Raw genomic sequence first — 16,494 nt, forward strand, 5'->3', positions numbered from 1 at the left:
ATTTACCACTCTGTACTTTAGCTCTTCGGAGGTAAGAATCAAGAAACAAGTCCTGAGTAGCCACAATATCTGAGTCCGGTATTTATTGCTTGCAAACAAGAGACAAGAGCGTAACAGCAGCCCAGCGTAGAACCGGGGGTCCGTTCAGCACAAGTCTAAAGAGACAATGATCAGGTTCGTCTTTTATACAGTTTAAACATAATACAGGCGCCGCCAAGGCTATCGGCTGATGGGCCTGTGCTTACGTGAGAAAGGGCGGGAGAGAATGAACAATGGTGAGACTCTCTTACCATATATATATATATATATATATATATATATATATATATATATATATATATATATATATATATATATATAGTAAAACATAATATAACTACACACAACAATCCTACACACTATATATATCAGAACATGATGCAGTTGTATAGTGGTGTGTTTTCACTGAGATGTTGGATGTACAGATGTTCCCTCTCCTAGTGTGTAGGGTGTAGTGTGTAGTGTGTAGGATTGTTGTGTGTAGTTATATTATGTTTTACTATATATATATATATATATATATAGTAAAACATAATATAACTACACACAACAATGTGTGTAGGATTGTTGTGTGTAGTTATATTATGTTTTACTATATATATATATATATATATATATATATATATATATATATATATAGTAAAACATAATATAACTACACACAACAATCCTACACACATTGTTGTGTGTAGTTATATTATGTTTTACTATATATATATATATATATATATATATATATATATATAGTAAAACATAATATAACTACACACAACAATCCTACACACTACACACTACACCCTACACACTAGGAGAGGGAACATCTGTACATCCAACATCTCAGTGAAAACACACCACTATCCAACTGCATCATGTTCTGATCCGTCATCTTTGAGCCTTTGGTGTTCAGTGTGATCTCCCTGAGACTAGTTTACACAGGGTCACTGAACAGCCATACCCAAGCCAAAACCCAAACCCTGGGTAGAGGGGCTCAGTGAATGTGGAGTGGAATGTGTGCAGGAGGGTCCGTGTGTCAGAGGAGACGCTGTAGAAGGACAGAGTGCCGGCCGGCCAGTCCAGATACACTCCTACTCTGTGGGAGCCAGAGGAGGGGACAGGTATGACAGTCCTGTTATTATTGTGCCAGGCGGAGTAACTGTTATCAGAGCAGAACAGCCTCCAGGACTTGTCATTGAATCCCAACACACAGTCATTAACCTCTCCTCTCCTGCTGATTCCTTTATATGTCACTCCTATAACAACCCCTTCCCCACTCCGCTCTACCTCCCAGTAACGGCGCCCAGTCAGACCCTCTCTACACAGCACCTGTGCATAGCGCTCAAATCTCTCTGGGTGATCAGGGTACGGCTGCTTCACTCTCCCCCGTGTCACCTTTCTGTTATCCTCAGACAGAGAGAGGCGTCTGTCTGCTGTGTTTGGGTCCAGTGTGAGCTCACAGGCATCTGATTGAGAGGACAAAAATAATCAACAAATCAATACAATTGATTGATTGATTGAATCCCAATATTCACAATGTGATCTTGTTATGGCAACATTCTTTTTTTCACAAAATATTACTTATTAACTTAAAATGTTTTACAAGGGATACAACTAATTCACATTTACTAATATTTTAGATTTACATATGAATTCAATACTGGTGCTCTGTTTGAACTCTGCTAATTCACTTACATTTGATCAGCCCAGGTTTGAGCCTGCACTCTCCACCATGGTCCACACTATTTCAACCACAGAAGAACCCACAGTGGTTGGGTGACAGACTCATGATCATGTGGAAAATATATACTGTGGATTAATCTCATTGATACGTCCAGCCACATATTCAGCATTTACCTCAGTGTCTGTAGTTTACAGAGTGGATCTGTCTGTACAGCAGAGAGCAGCGCCAGTCCTGAGTCTCCTGGGTGATTGTAGCTGAGGTCCAGCTCTCTCAGGTGGGAGGGATTAGACCTCAGAGCTGAAGCAAGAGAAACACAGCCTTCCTCTGGGACTCCACAGCCTGACAACCTGGGGAAATAGTGTCACTCCATCTGATATCAAGAATCTGATTATTCGTCTCTAATGTACATGTGCAGCTTTAAATCCTCTTCATTTAGCAGTTGAAAGGCTAGAAACATTGTATTCAAGTGAAGAACATTCAAACTAGTGTGTTATAATGGCCCGAGATACCCCAAAAGACCTCACCTCAGTGTCTGTAGTTGACAGTGTGGACTCCCCAGTCCAGCAGAGAGCAGCTTCACCCCCCCGTCACCTAGATCATTATTACTGAGGTCCAGCTCTCTCAGGTGGCAGGAGTCTGAGCTGAGAGCTGAGGCCAACGCATCACAGCATCTCTCTGTGAGGTGACACCCATTCAGCCTGAATGAGGTATACAAATAAATACATGCAGCCAAACGATCACTGTGGTGCATTATGATAAGAATTCATAAGTGAGAGTTATAGTTGCTATCAACAGGGGAGCAAGCAACCATGGATACATTTGTAGTGACTGGATTTCTACGTCTGGTATAAAGTATTTTCTAGCTATTGGGTTAGTGCAGTATTGTGTAGTCCCATGAGCTGATCTAAGGCCAGGTGGGTCAGGATTTGAAGAGCTAGGTTACCATATATTTACCACATAATTACATTTTCGTCCAAATCCCTTCCATGGGCTGTTTTGGTATTTTAACATATTTCACTAGAAAAACATATTTTCTAATCATTTCACTTAATTTTAACCCATTTGTGCCGAATGCCGCGCGACATCTACCGCCGGTTGCTGCGTTGTGCACATTTGAATCTACCGCCATTTTTGATTTGTCGTAATTTTCATGAGTGCAGCATATAATGCACTGTCATTGGTTCAAATACACATGAGGTGGGTCTTGTTGATTTTTTAAAACCACGTGTCGTGTGGTTCGCCGAAAAACAATCAGACATACAAGTGCGTTCGGCGAACCACACGACATTTGGGTGCTCACATGGTTTTAAAAAATCAACAAGACCCACCTCATGTGTATTTGAACCAATGACAGTGCATTATATGCTGCACTCATGAAAAGTACGACAAATAAAAAATGTGCGCAAGGCAGCAACCGGCGGTAGATGGAATGTTGCGTCGCGCAGCATCCGGCACAAATGGGTTAAAAGGTGAAATCATCATGTATCCATACTTGTCATGCCTTAAATGATGGATTGAGCTTTCAGTTGGAGATGAGTGGCGAGCTCCTTCCAACTGCACCAACTGTAAACTCACTGGCTAGAGAACTGAGTCATTCCACTTTCACTAAAATAAAGCTGACAAACTCATTAACTGAACTGTGAACACAGCCAGCCATGTTATTATATATGCTATCTATGTTATTTGCTTATTTTCAGAATAAAAGTCTTCATTTGAGCTGCGGTGTGAGTATCTGTGGTACCGCGAGTGGAATGAGATAGTCAGAACAGAGTCAGAACAGAGTCAACGTCAGGAGTGGATTTCTCCAAACCAGTGTTCAGAAACTGGCTCTTTCTACCTCATTATTGGGAGTCGAGACACAAAGCGACTGAACAAGTCGCATATTTGTCTGTCAATAAAACATGAAAGATAAGTGTGCAATCCATTAATGAATTACTTTTGACCATGTGCTCAATAACTCTGTTTCTTAAATTGAATCCGTAAATCAGTGATCACATACTCCATTCATAACCCAAGTTTCAATACAGTGTTTTGTCCATCTACTTACAGTGCCGTTTTAGAGGCTGTGACTACTGGCAGCAGCCTCAGAAGACCCTCTTCTGATCTGGAATATTTCTTCAGGTCAAACACATCCAGCTCTCCTTCTGAAGACAGCAACACAAAGACCAGAGCTGACCACTGTGCGGGTGAGAGTTGGGTTTCTGAGAGACGTCCTGAGCTCAGGTAGCTTTGGATCTCCTCCACTAGAGAATGGTCATTCAGCTCATTCAGACAGTGGAACAGATTGATACACCTCTCTGGAGACGGATTTTTCCTGATCTTCTTCTTGATATACTTGACTGTTTCCACATTGGTCTGTGAGCTGCTTCCTGTCTGTGTCAGAAGGCCTTGTCGGAGATTGGACTGATTGGACTCCAGTGAGAGGCCCAGGAGGAAGCGCAGGAAGAGGTCAAGGTGACCATTCTCACTCTGTAAGGCCTTGTCCACTGCACACTTGTGCAAGTCAACCAGAGGTTTGCGTCTGAGTGATGGCCAAAACTTCCAGTGTGAGGATTTGTCAAGTGGATTCTCATTCCTGTTGCTGAATGTGAGGAACACATATAAAGCAGCAAGAAACTCCTGGATGCTCAGATGCACAAAGGTGAACACCGGCCTTCGACTGGTCTTCCCCTCCACCTTAAAGATCTGAGTGCATAAACCTGAGTACACTGACGCCTCTCTGACATCAATGCCACTCTTTCTCAAGTCTTCCTCATAGAAGATCAGATGTCCCTTCTGCAGCTGACGGAATGCCAACTGTCCAAGCTGAAGAATGACTTTTCCTGTGGAAGTCTTCACTTCATTCATTTTGTCAATCTGAGATCCCAGGAAGTCTGTGTAGATCTCAGTCAGAGTCTTGGGCATCTCTCCTCTCCCTGCTCCACCCAATAGTCTCTCTAGAACACTGGCTATGAGCCAACAGAACATTGGTATGTGGCACATGATGTGGAGGCTCCTCGATGACTTCACATGGACGATGATTCTTTTGGCCAGGTCCTCATCACTGATTCTTTTCCTGAAGTAGTCCTCCTTCTGTTTTTCATCAAACCCCCGTATCTCTGTCCATTGGTCAATGTACTTTCGGGGAATCTGATTGGCTGCAGCAGGTCGGGAGGTTATCCAGATGAGGGCAGAGGGGAGGAGCTCTCCTGCGATGAGGTTTGTGATCAGGACATCAATGGAGGCCCGCTCTGTCTCGTCTCTCAGAACTTTTTTGAAGTTCAGAGGCAGTCGACTCTCGTCCAGGCCATCAAAGATGAACAGAATATTAGATTCCTTTCCCAGAGTCTTGATTGGTTTCATTTCAGGGAAGGATCCATGAAGCATTTCAATCAGACTGCGGTCTTCTTCTTCTTTGTCAGGATTCATTTGGTGAAAAGGAAGCAGAAACAAGAAATCAATGTGCTTGTTCTCATTTCCTTCTGCCCAGTCCAGAACAGTCTTCTGCACACAGAACGTCTTTCCCACTCCAGCGATGCCAAGCGTCAGCATTTTTTTTTTTTGGTCAGGCCGGGGTTTGAAAATGTTGCTGGTCTTGATGGTCTTTCCTGTGGCTGGGGTTATGGATTGAATACGTGTGACTTCATGCTCAGTACTGACCCCTCCCCAGGCCCCCTCGATCATGTGCAGCTCGGTGTAGGTGTTGTTTAGATCGATGCGATTACCTTCCGTTGACGTCCCCTCATGTATCTTATTAACCCTCTTCTTGTAAGAGGATTTCAGTTCATCTTGAACTGCAACACAGAGTTCATTCTTCAATATTGTCAATATTGTGATTTTTATCAATATTATTGTGATTACTATCATTGAAATCTAATTCATCATTACCGCTTTTACTAGACCTCAGATGCAGGTTACAATGTGAATGTGTGTGTGTGTGTGTGTTGATATTGTTATTAATCAGAATGAGTTGCTTTTGCATTCATTTATACAAGTTCAGTCTTTTAACTCTGACAACACAAAGGTGGAACTGACCTTCCCATTTCAGTTTGTCTCGACCTGACAGTTGCTCTGTATCTGGAAAAAACAACAATTCAGTTATTCTTCAATGATATTGTCATCATATCTCATTGTTGTTATACTGATCACTTTTATTATCACTAGTAATCAACCCAATCAACACTATATGATGAGAAGCCAGCTAGAACATGAAAACAGGCACAGCTCCAATGTGTTTGTGTGTGTGCAACCGACACAGACGACAACTTTTTGGGCTTCGAGAAGACATCCCAGGATACATCACCGAGGACTAAAGCATGAGACACAGAAGCAGCTACTATAACACTGGCCTGATGAGGATGCAGGGGAACCCTGCTGCTCTTGACTTGGTTGACAATTCTGCGTCACAGTCACAATGTACAAAATGGCTGCCATGGGTAAGGACATACTTATTTTGACTGTTAAAGCGAAGTCACAAATGGCTGAACGGTATGTATCAGGTGTCATGCTGCCAGAAGCTGTATGCCACCAAAAAAGCCAGCAATTGATGCATGTGGGATTATTTAAACTTTGGGAGTGAGTTTATCACTTTTTCAATTCAGTAACACTCACCCTATGAACTCACTCCACAGCGACCCCAGCCGTTGACATAAGCACAACTGCAGATCTGAGTCACGGCACCAATACAACAGGCGTCACGCTGCCACACACAGTATGGCTTCCTCGTACACAAGCTAACACCAGTCTCAAATCTGTGTCCTCTGTATTGCCAACACACTTTCCTGCCCACCGAAGCACCCAATGTTAACCAGCTACGCCACAGATAAGCTGAATGGCACGGATGGGTGTATTTCAACTTGAGGAGTGACTTTATCATCTCAACTCGGTTACATAGAAAGGCTTTTACACTGCTAGGCTTGAACACACTGTGGACCTGATTGCTAGTGCAGTTAGACAGGTGTTGCTATCAATAGTCACAATTCACAAGCATTCCCATGTGATGGCAAGTTGGTTTAGTGACAATGGTGACAAGATTTTTACTAATGTGGTGAATACATGAAATATTGTTTTTGTGCAGAAGATGGTTTGTTTTCCATGATACATTTGATGTATTTTGCGTTCTTTGATGTGATGTTTTAACTTTACCCAAATAAAGTATTCAAATATGTGCATACGTTTGTGCGTGCGTGCATGTGTGGCTGTGGCTGTCAGTCTTTAACATGAATGGAACTCACCTGTGATATGTTCTCTCTTATTCTTATCATATTCTCTCTTTAATGTTTCAGCGAGCTGGTTCTGCTTCATCTTCCTCAGGATCTCCAGTGTGATATTCACAGCATCGTCATCACCGTAGGTGTCCACCAGCGTATCCACAGTGTCCAGCTTGTCAGCTCCATCCAGTTGGCTTGTTGGGATGTGAGGGAAGCCTTCTGGTATGTTCTTAGTCAGGTACCATATAAACTCCTTCAGGTCTGTCTTGACCAGCTCCTTCAAAGTATTCAGCAGCAGCTCAGAGACAGGAGCCATTGTGGATCACTGAGGATACATGAACAAATAAGCTGTAGGTGTGGAGATGGTTTGGTTTGACCACCACTGGCCAAGTGCTCCATGGCTGAATGTGTGGTTGCTCTAAGCTGTGTACAATGTTTACAGTCTTGGTTTATCACCTATGTGCTGTCATCAACTGATTTTGGATCACGAGAATAACACATGAGAGCAGGTGGGCTGTCATGCTGACTACTTACCAGCAGGTGAGCTGTCATGCTGACTACCTACCAGCAGGTGAGCTGTCATGCTGACTACCTACCAGCAGGTGAGCTGTCCTGCTGACTACCAGGTGAGACGAACAGAGAAAACCAGGAACATGTTGAGCTACCTTCCATAATTTTTTATCTTTCTTTTGATTCATGACATTCTGAAGAACCAATGAATACCCTGATATCCAGTGTTACCCTGTTGAATGTTCTTATTCTGAACTATGCTTTTTATCCAATTAAAAATATTTTAAAAAACAACAGAACCTCATCACAAGTGTGATTCTAAATCACCTCCACTACATTCACCCCACTTTGAACTCCCACATGAAGGAGAGGTAAGGAGTGCACATTTCAGGATGATGGGTAGAGAATCTGAAGCACACAGAGTATCTCTGACCCTGACCCAGAAGACTCCATCAGCTTCAACTATGAAGTTTCTCTGAATGTACAAAAGGAAATGGTGAGGGGGTGGGGGGTTTCCTGTTGCCACAGAGCTGATGTCAGAGAATTGCAGGGCTGACTGTGTGGTATTCTCCTCATGTACACGACAACATTTACAATAAAGTATCAATCAATCAGACTTTACTTGTACAGCACACTTCATAAACACTTTAACACAATGTCCTTCACAGAGAGAATAAATAATTAAAAGGGAAAGGTGCTATAGAAACACAGGTGGATAAAAACAAATTAGATAAAGTATTTTAGTCATTAAAAGAGGGGCTGCAGGGATGTCATTGATTTTTCTCCTCCTCATTTTCAATAAATGCAGCTGAGAAGAAGACTTGAGTTTGGAGGTGTGGTTTGATGCCACAGCCAACGCCCAAAATGGGTCTCAGGGTGAATCAGGACATAACAATTCACTGCCAAGCATGCTCTGTTCCCAAGAAGTGCTCTGTTCTCTTTGTTTTGAACATGTTGGTGCTGGGATGTATGTATATGACTACTACCAAAGACACATAGACCACTTTAAACAGAAAAAGTAGGTTTTCTGTTCAGTTCCTCTTTCTAACCAGCAATGAATGGCACAGTTTGATTTGACTGTAGAGACTAATGCAATGCAGTAAAATTAATAATTTAGGTCAAATGAATTAATAAGAAAGACAAAACATACCCAAAAACTAAATCCACCAAACGAAAAAATCAAGGCTCGAAAGGTATGTATCAAATCAGCAAAACAATCACAAAAGGTCCAAATAAAATTAGAAATGTACCAGTTTTTTTACATCCTGACATAAACAATAGGTACTAGTGCACACTTCAGGATGAAGGTAAAGAATCTGAATCCATCACACAGTATTGAGTATCTCTGCTCTGACCCTGACCCAGGAAACTCAACTATGATCAAACACAATCAGCTTAAATATCACAAAAAGTCCACCTAAAATTAGAAGCGTACCTGTTTGATCTGCCTATCACTCCTCTCTGCAGCCCCCCATCACTGTGAACACAATAAACTGGTCCTTATTGGTCTCTTCCAGCACACTGGCTGACAGAGGCTCAGGTCTCACTCTTCACAAGGTGCTTTAATGAACGTCTTGGTGTTCAACAAGTCTGGTCCTCTGACAACAGTCCTATGTTGCTACATTGTTCCTGTAACTCTCTTGCCTCACAGGGGAACTGAAACCTTCAGTTGAACAACAGGGGAACTGAACTCTGTGGTCAGAGTCGTGTCACGTACACAGAGTGATGGAAAAACCCTGCTTCAATAGTAGTTCAGTTGATATCAAACATTCAAACAGGACCCAGGTATTTAAAGGATGAAACAGGACCCAGGTATTTAAAGGATGAAACAGGACCCAGGTATTTAAAGGATGAAACTGGGTATTTAAAGACTTTATTTGATAAAGGATGAAACTTCAACCAAACTACAGTAGAAACATTTATTTTTTGGAGAGCAAGGAGGAGGACACACACACACACACACACAGATATATACACACACACACACACACACACACACACACACACACACACACACAGATACACACACAGATACACACACAGATACACACACGCACACACACAAACACACACACACACACACACACACACACACACACACACACACACACACACACACACACCTCCCTCACTAGAATAGAACTAATTTGCCTCAAATTTGAAGCTGAATGATAATTTCATTGGTTGGACTCAGTTATCAGATCTAGTTATCAGACATTGAGTCTATGAGGAACCAAACTCTCCAAACTGACCACTTGTTTTAGATTTGTAACCACCTCCATCCAATGGATGGGTTCATCATGAAACCTGATTCATCTGGATTGTCTGAATCCATAGCTATTCCACCATGGATTTCATGATCCCAAGTTGACATGTAATAAAAAATAAAAAACAAAAAACAATCAATCAAGTTTATTGATCCCTTGAAGTCTCATGCATAGCGAGCAGCGCTCATTATATGTGTTTCTTTGTCACTTTCTGTCACAGTAAAATCATTAAATCATTAATTTTTAATGATAAAAAGCTGTTTTTGGTCTTTCTGTTTTTATTTGGACAAGCATTCACTGTTTCAATATTTAAGCTGACACAGAATATTCATTCTAGTGAGACCACATGTTGACAGGGCCTACACACACCTGTATAACTATTGACAGGGCCTACACACACCTGTATAACTATTGACAGGGCCTACACACACCTGTATAACTATTGACAGGGCCTACACACACCTGTATAACTATTGACAGAGCCTACACACACCTGTATAACTATTGCAAGATATACGGTATTGTATGGATTGTAAGTTAAATAAATATCTACTATTAATAGCTTCCATAGAGTATTTTATTTTCTAAATGAAATGAAATTATTTCTCCATCATAAGCCTCCACATGTTTCCATTAACATTGACACCAAAACCCTTGTGATGCATCTGATCCCCGAAATCACACTTTCACACCTGGATTGAACCACCAGATACAACAGACGTCATTTGCAGCTACGACAGGCCTTATGGGTAGTGAAGTCTAAACTACAGCAGGCCTTATGGGTAGTGAAGTCTAAACTACAACAGGCCTTATGGGTAGTGAAGTCTAAACTACAACAGGCCTTATGGGTAGTGAAGTCTAAACTACAGCAGGCCTTATGGGTAGTGAAGTCTAAACTACAACAGGCCTTATGGGTAGTGAAGTCTGAACTACAGCAGGCCTTATGGGTAGTGAAGTCTAAACTACAACAGGCCTTATGGGTAGTGAAGTCTAAACTACGATAGGCCTTATGGGTAGTAAAGTCTAAACTACAACAGGCCTTATGGGTAGTGAAGTCTAAACTACAGCAGGTCTTATGGGTAGTGAAGTCTAAACTACAACAGGCCTTATGGGTAGTGAAGTCTAAACTACAGCAGGCCTTATGGGTAGTGAAATCTAAACTACGACAGGCCTTATGGGTAGTGAAGTCTAAACTACAGCAGGCCTTATGGGTAGTGAAGTCTAAACTACAGCAGGCCTTATGTTTAGTGAAGTCTAAACAACAGCAGGCCTTATGGGTAGTGAAGTGTAAACTAAGCATTTCAATCATGATTTAGACCAGGAGACAGGACTATTTCAGCGACATTCTTTGTAATCAATGATATTGTCTGTGCCCTTGATATAAAGCAGCATTGTGCTGCCTTGTTTAATGATCTATCAAAAGCTTTTGATCCAGTGGATCATTCACTGTTAGTGAGTCGACTGTCTTAAATAGATTTGGATCAGAATGCTTGTCAGTGGTTCCTGAACTACCTCACAAATATAAGTCAGTGTGTCGTTGCTGACAATGTTCATTCACAACCGCTAGAGACCGTAATCTAAAATATTCACTATCAAGCAGGTAGTTACAACAAAAAAGGCATTACTGTTACAAGTTTCAAGTTTATTGCGTCCCATACACAAGTGCAGGGAGTAAAATTCTTAGGCTTGATTCCATGACAATGCAGCATACAAAATACACATAATACAAATAAGCAGTAGTGCAATGACAAGACAATAAGTGACAAGTGAGACACGTAAGACAGTAGCAGTGTGATTGACTGTAGCTAGTTCATACAGTAGCAGTGTGATTGACTGTACCTAGTTGATACAGTAGCAGTGTGATTGACTGTAGCTAGTTCATACAGTAGCAGTGTGATTGACTGTAGCTAGTTCATACAGTAGCAGTGTGATTGACTGTAGCTAGTTCATACAGTAGTCATGTAATTGTAGCTAGTTCTAGCGATAGTCAGTCACACTGCTACTGTATGAAATAGCTACAGTCGCTAGTTAATATAGTGTATCATTGGGACTGTAGCTAGTTGATACAGTAGCAGTGTGGTTGACTGTAGCTAGTTCATACAGTAGCAGTGTGATTGACTCTAGCTCGTTCATACAGTAGCAGTGTGATTGGCTGTAGCTAGTTCATATAGTGCAGCATTGGGAATGTAGCTAGTTCATACAGTAGCAGTGTGATTGACTGTAGCTAGTTCATATACTGTAGCATTGGGACTGTAGCTATTTCATACAGTAGCAGTGTGATTGACTGTAGCTAGTTCATACAGTAGCAGTGTGATTGACTGTAGCTAGTTTATACAGTAGCAGTGTGATTGACTGTAGCTAGTTCATACAGATGAAGTGTGATTGATGTAGCTAGTCCATACAGTAGCAATGTGGTTGACTGTAGCTAGTTCATACAGTAGCAGTGTGATTGACTGTAGCTAGTTGATACAGTAGCATTGTGATTGACTGTAGCTAGTTCATACAGTAGCAGTGTGATTGACTGTAGCTAGTTCATATAGTAGTCATGTAATTGTAGCTAGTTCTAGCGATAGTCAGTCACACTGCTACTGTATGAAATAACTACAGTCGCAAGTTAATATAGTGTATCATTGGGACTGTAGCTAGTTGATACAGTAGCAATGTGGTTGACTGTAGCTAGTTCATACAGTAGCAGTGTGATTGACTGTAGCTAGTTCATATAGTGTAGCATTGGGACTGTAGCTATTTCATACAGCAGCAGTGTGATTGATTGTAGCTAGTTCATACAGTAGCAGTGTGATTGACTGTAGCTAGTTCATTCAGTAGCAGTGTTATTGACTGAAGCTAGTTTATACAGTAGCAGTGTGATTGACTGTAGCTAGTTCATACAGTAGCATTGTGAATGACTGTAGCTAGTTCATGCAGTAGCAGTGTGATTGACTGTAGCTAGTTCATACAGTAGCATTGTGAATGACTGAAGCTAGTTCATACAGTAGCAGTGTGATTGACGGTAGCTAGTTCATACAGTAGCAGTGTGATTGACTGTAGCTAGTTCATACAGTAGCAGTGTGATTGACTGTAGCTAGTTCATACAGTAGTCATGTAATTGTAGCTAGTTCTAGCGATAGTCAGTCACACTGCTACTGTATGAAATAGCTACAGTCGCTAGTTAATATAGTATATCATTGGGACTGTAGCTAGTTGATACAGTAGCAGTGTGGTTGACTGTAGCTAGTTCATACAGTAGCAGTGTGATTGACTGTAGCTAGTTCATACAGTAGCAGTGTGATTGGCTGTAGCTAGTTCATATAGTGCAGCATTGGGAATGTAGCTAGTTCATACAGTAGCAGTGTGATTGACTGTAGCTAGTTCATATACTGTAGCATTGGGACTGTAGCTATTTCATACAGTAGCAGTGTGATTGACTGTAGCTAGTTCATACAGTAGCAGTGTGATTGACTGTAGCTAGTTTATACAGTAGCAGTGTGATTGACTGTAGCTAGTTCATACAGATGAAGTGTGATTGATGTAGCTAGTCCATACAGTAGCAATGTGGTTCACTGTAGCTAGTTCATACAGTAGCAGTGTGATTGACTGTAGCTAGTTCATATAGTGTAGCATTGGGACTGTAGCTATTTCATACAGTAGCAGTGTGATTGATTGTAGCTAGTTCATACAGAAGCAGTGTGATTGACTGTAGCTAGTTCATACAGTAGCAGTGTGATTGACTGTAGCTAGTTCATACAGTAGCATTATGATTGACTGTACCTAGTTCATACATTAGCAGTGTGATTGACTGTAGCTAGTTCATACAGTAGCAGTGTGATTGACTGTAGCTAGTTCATACAGTAGTCATGTAATTGTAGCTAGTTCTAGCGATAGTCAGTCACACTGCTACTGTATGAAATAGCTACAGTCGCTAGTTAATATAGTGTATCATTGGGACTGTAGCTAGTTGATACAGTAGCAGTGTGGTTGACTGTAGCTAGTTCATATAGTGCAGCATTGGGAATGTAGCTATTTCATACAGTAGCAGTGTGATTGACTGTAGCTAGTTCATACAGTAGCAGTGTGATTGACTGTAGCTAGTTTATACAGTAGCAGTGTGATTGACTGTAGCTAGTTCCTACAGATGAAGTGTGATTGATGTAGCTAGTTCATACAGTAGCAATGTGGTTGACTGTAGCTAGTTCATACAGTAGCAGTGTGATTGACTGTAGCTAGTTCATATAGTGTAGCATTGGGACTGTAGCTATTTCATACAGTAGCAGTGTGATTGATTGTAGCTAGTTCATACAGAAGCAGTGTGATTGACTGTAGCTAGTTCATACAGTAGCAGTGTGATTGACTGTAGCTAGTTCATACAGTAGCATTATGATTGACTGTAGCTAGTTCATACAGTAGCAGTGTGATTGACTGAAGCTAGTTTATACAGTAGCAGTGTGATTGACTGTAGCTAGTTCATACAGTAGCATTGTGAATTACTGTAGCTAGTTCATGCAGTAGCAGTGTGATTGACTGTAGCTAGTTCATACAGATGAAGTGTGATTGATGTAGCTAGTCCATACAGTAGCAATGTGGTTCACTGTAGCTAGTTCATACAGTAGCAGTGTGATTGACTGTAGCTAGTTCATATAGTGTAGCATTGGGACTGTAGCTATTTCATACAGTAGCAGTGTGATTGATTGTAGCTAGTTCATACAGAAGCAGTGTGATTGACTGTAGCTAGTTCATACAGTAGCAGTGTGATTGACTGTAGCTAGTTCATACAGTAGCATTATGATTGACTGTACCTAGTTCATACATTAGCAGTGTGATTGACTGTAGCTAGTTCGTACAGTTGCAATGTGATTGACTGTAGCTAGTTCATACAGTAGCATTGTGATTGACTGAAGCTAGTTTATACAGTAGCAGTGTGATTGACTGTAGCTAGTTCATACAGTAGCAGTGTGATTGACTGTAGCTAGTTCATACAGTAGTCATGTAATTGTAGCTAGTTCTAGCGATAGTCAGTCACACTGCTACTGTATGAAATAGCTACAGTCGCTAGTTAATATAGTGTATCATTGGGACTGTAGCTAGTTGATACAGTAGCAGTGTGGTTGACTGTAGCTAGTTCATATAGTGCAGCATTGGGAATGTAGCTATTTCATACAGTAGCAGTGTGATTGACTGTAGCTAGTTCATACAGTAGCAGTGTGATTGACTGTAGCTAGTTTATACAGTAGCAGTGTGATTGACTGTAGCTAGTTCCTACAGATGAAGTGTGATTGATGTAGCTAGTTCATACAGTAGCAATGTGGTTGACTGTAGCTAGTTCATACAGTAGCAGTGTGATTGACTGTAGCTAGTTCATATAGTGTAGCATTGAGACTGTAGCTATTTCATACAGTAGCAGTGTGATTGATTGTAGCTAGTTCATACAGAAGCAGTGTGATTGACTGTAGCTAGTTCATACAGTAGCAGTGTGATTGACTGTAGCTAGTTCATACAGTAGCATTATGATTGACTGTAGCTAGTTCATACAGTAGCAGTGTGATTGACTGAAGCTAGTTTATACAGTAGCAGTGTGATTGACTGTAGCTAGTTCATACAGTAGCATTGTGAATTACTGTAGCTAGTTCATGCAGTAGCAGTGTGATTGACTGTAGCTAGTTCATACAGTAGCATTGTGAATGACTGAAGCTAGGTCATACAGTAGCAGTGTGATTGACTGTAGCTAGTTCATACAGTAGCAGTGTGATTGACTGTAGCTAGTTCATACAGTAGCAGTGTGATTGACTGTAGCTAGTTCATACAGTAGTCATGTAATTGTAGCTAGTTCTAGCGATAGTCAGTCACACTGCTACTGTATGAAATAGCTACAGTCGCTAGTTAATATAGTGTATCATTGGGACTGTAGCTAGTTGATACAGTAGCAGTGTGGTTGACTGTAGCTAGTTCATACAGTAGCAGTGTGATTGACTTTAGCTAGTTCATACAGTAGCAGTGTGATTGGCTGTAGCTAGTTCATATAGTGCAGCATTGGGAATGTAGCTATTTCATACAGTAGCAGTGTGATTGACTGTAGCTAGTTCATACAGTAGCAGTGTGATTGACTGTAGCTAGTTTATACAGTAGCAGTGTGATTGACTGTAGCTAGTTCCTACAGATGAAGTGTGATTGATGTAGCTAGTTCATACAGTAGCAATGTGGTTGACTGTAGCTAGTTCATACAGTAGCAGTGTGATTGACTGTAGCTAGTTCATATAGTGTAGCATTGGGACTGTAGCTATTTCATACAGTAGCAGTGTGATTGATTGTAGCTAGTTCATACAGAAGCAGTGTGATTGACTGTAGCTAGTTCATACAGTAGCAGTGTGATTGACTGTAGCTAGTTCATACATTAGCAGTGTGATTGACTGTAGCTAGTTCGTACAGTTGCAGTGTGATTGACTGTAGCTAGTTCATACAGTAGCATTGTGATTGACTGAAGCTAGTTTATACAGCAGCAGTGTGATTGACTGTAGCTAGTTCATACAGTAGCATTGTGAATGATTGTAGCTAGTTCATACAGTAGCAGTGTGATTGACTGTAGCTAGTTCATACAGTAGTCATGTAATTGTAGCTAGTTCTAGCGATAGTGAGTCACATTGCTACTGTATGAAATAGCTACAGTCGCTAGTTAATATAGTGTATCATTGGAACTGTAGCTAGTTGATACAGTAGCAGTGTGGTTGACTGTAGCTAGTTCCTACAGATGAAGTGTGATTGATGTAGCTAGTTCATACAGTAGCAATGTGGTTGACTGTAGCTAGTTCATACAGTAGCA

The 16,494-nt window shown here is 41.1% G+C and overlaps 1 protein-coding gene across 1 annotated transcript; it reads right to left on the reverse strand.

The window, feature by feature from the left end:
- Window positions 1-824: 824 nt before the first annotated feature.
- LOC310824185 (protein NLRC3-like) lies at window positions 825-7,222 on the reverse strand (the record flags this gene model as incomplete). Its single annotated transcript, XM_083696996.1, has 7 exons — window positions 825-1,499; window positions 1,729-1,775; window positions 1,891-2,064; window positions 2,242-2,415; window positions 3,765-5,490; window positions 5,732-5,773; window positions 6,931-7,222. The coding sequence occupies 7 exons, from the start codon at window positions 7,220-7,222 to the stop codon at window positions 943-945; spliced, it is 3,012 nt and encodes a 1,003-aa protein (XP_083553122.1). The 3' UTR covers window positions 825-942.
- Window positions 7,223-16,494: the final 9,272 nt, after the last annotated feature.

The sequence above is a fragment of the Argentina silus genome (assembly GCF_951799395.1).
Source record: "Argentina silus genome assembly, chromosome: Y".
NCBI classification, from domain to species: Eukaryota; Metazoa; Chordata; class Actinopteri; order Argentiniformes; family Argentinidae; genus Argentina; species Argentina silus.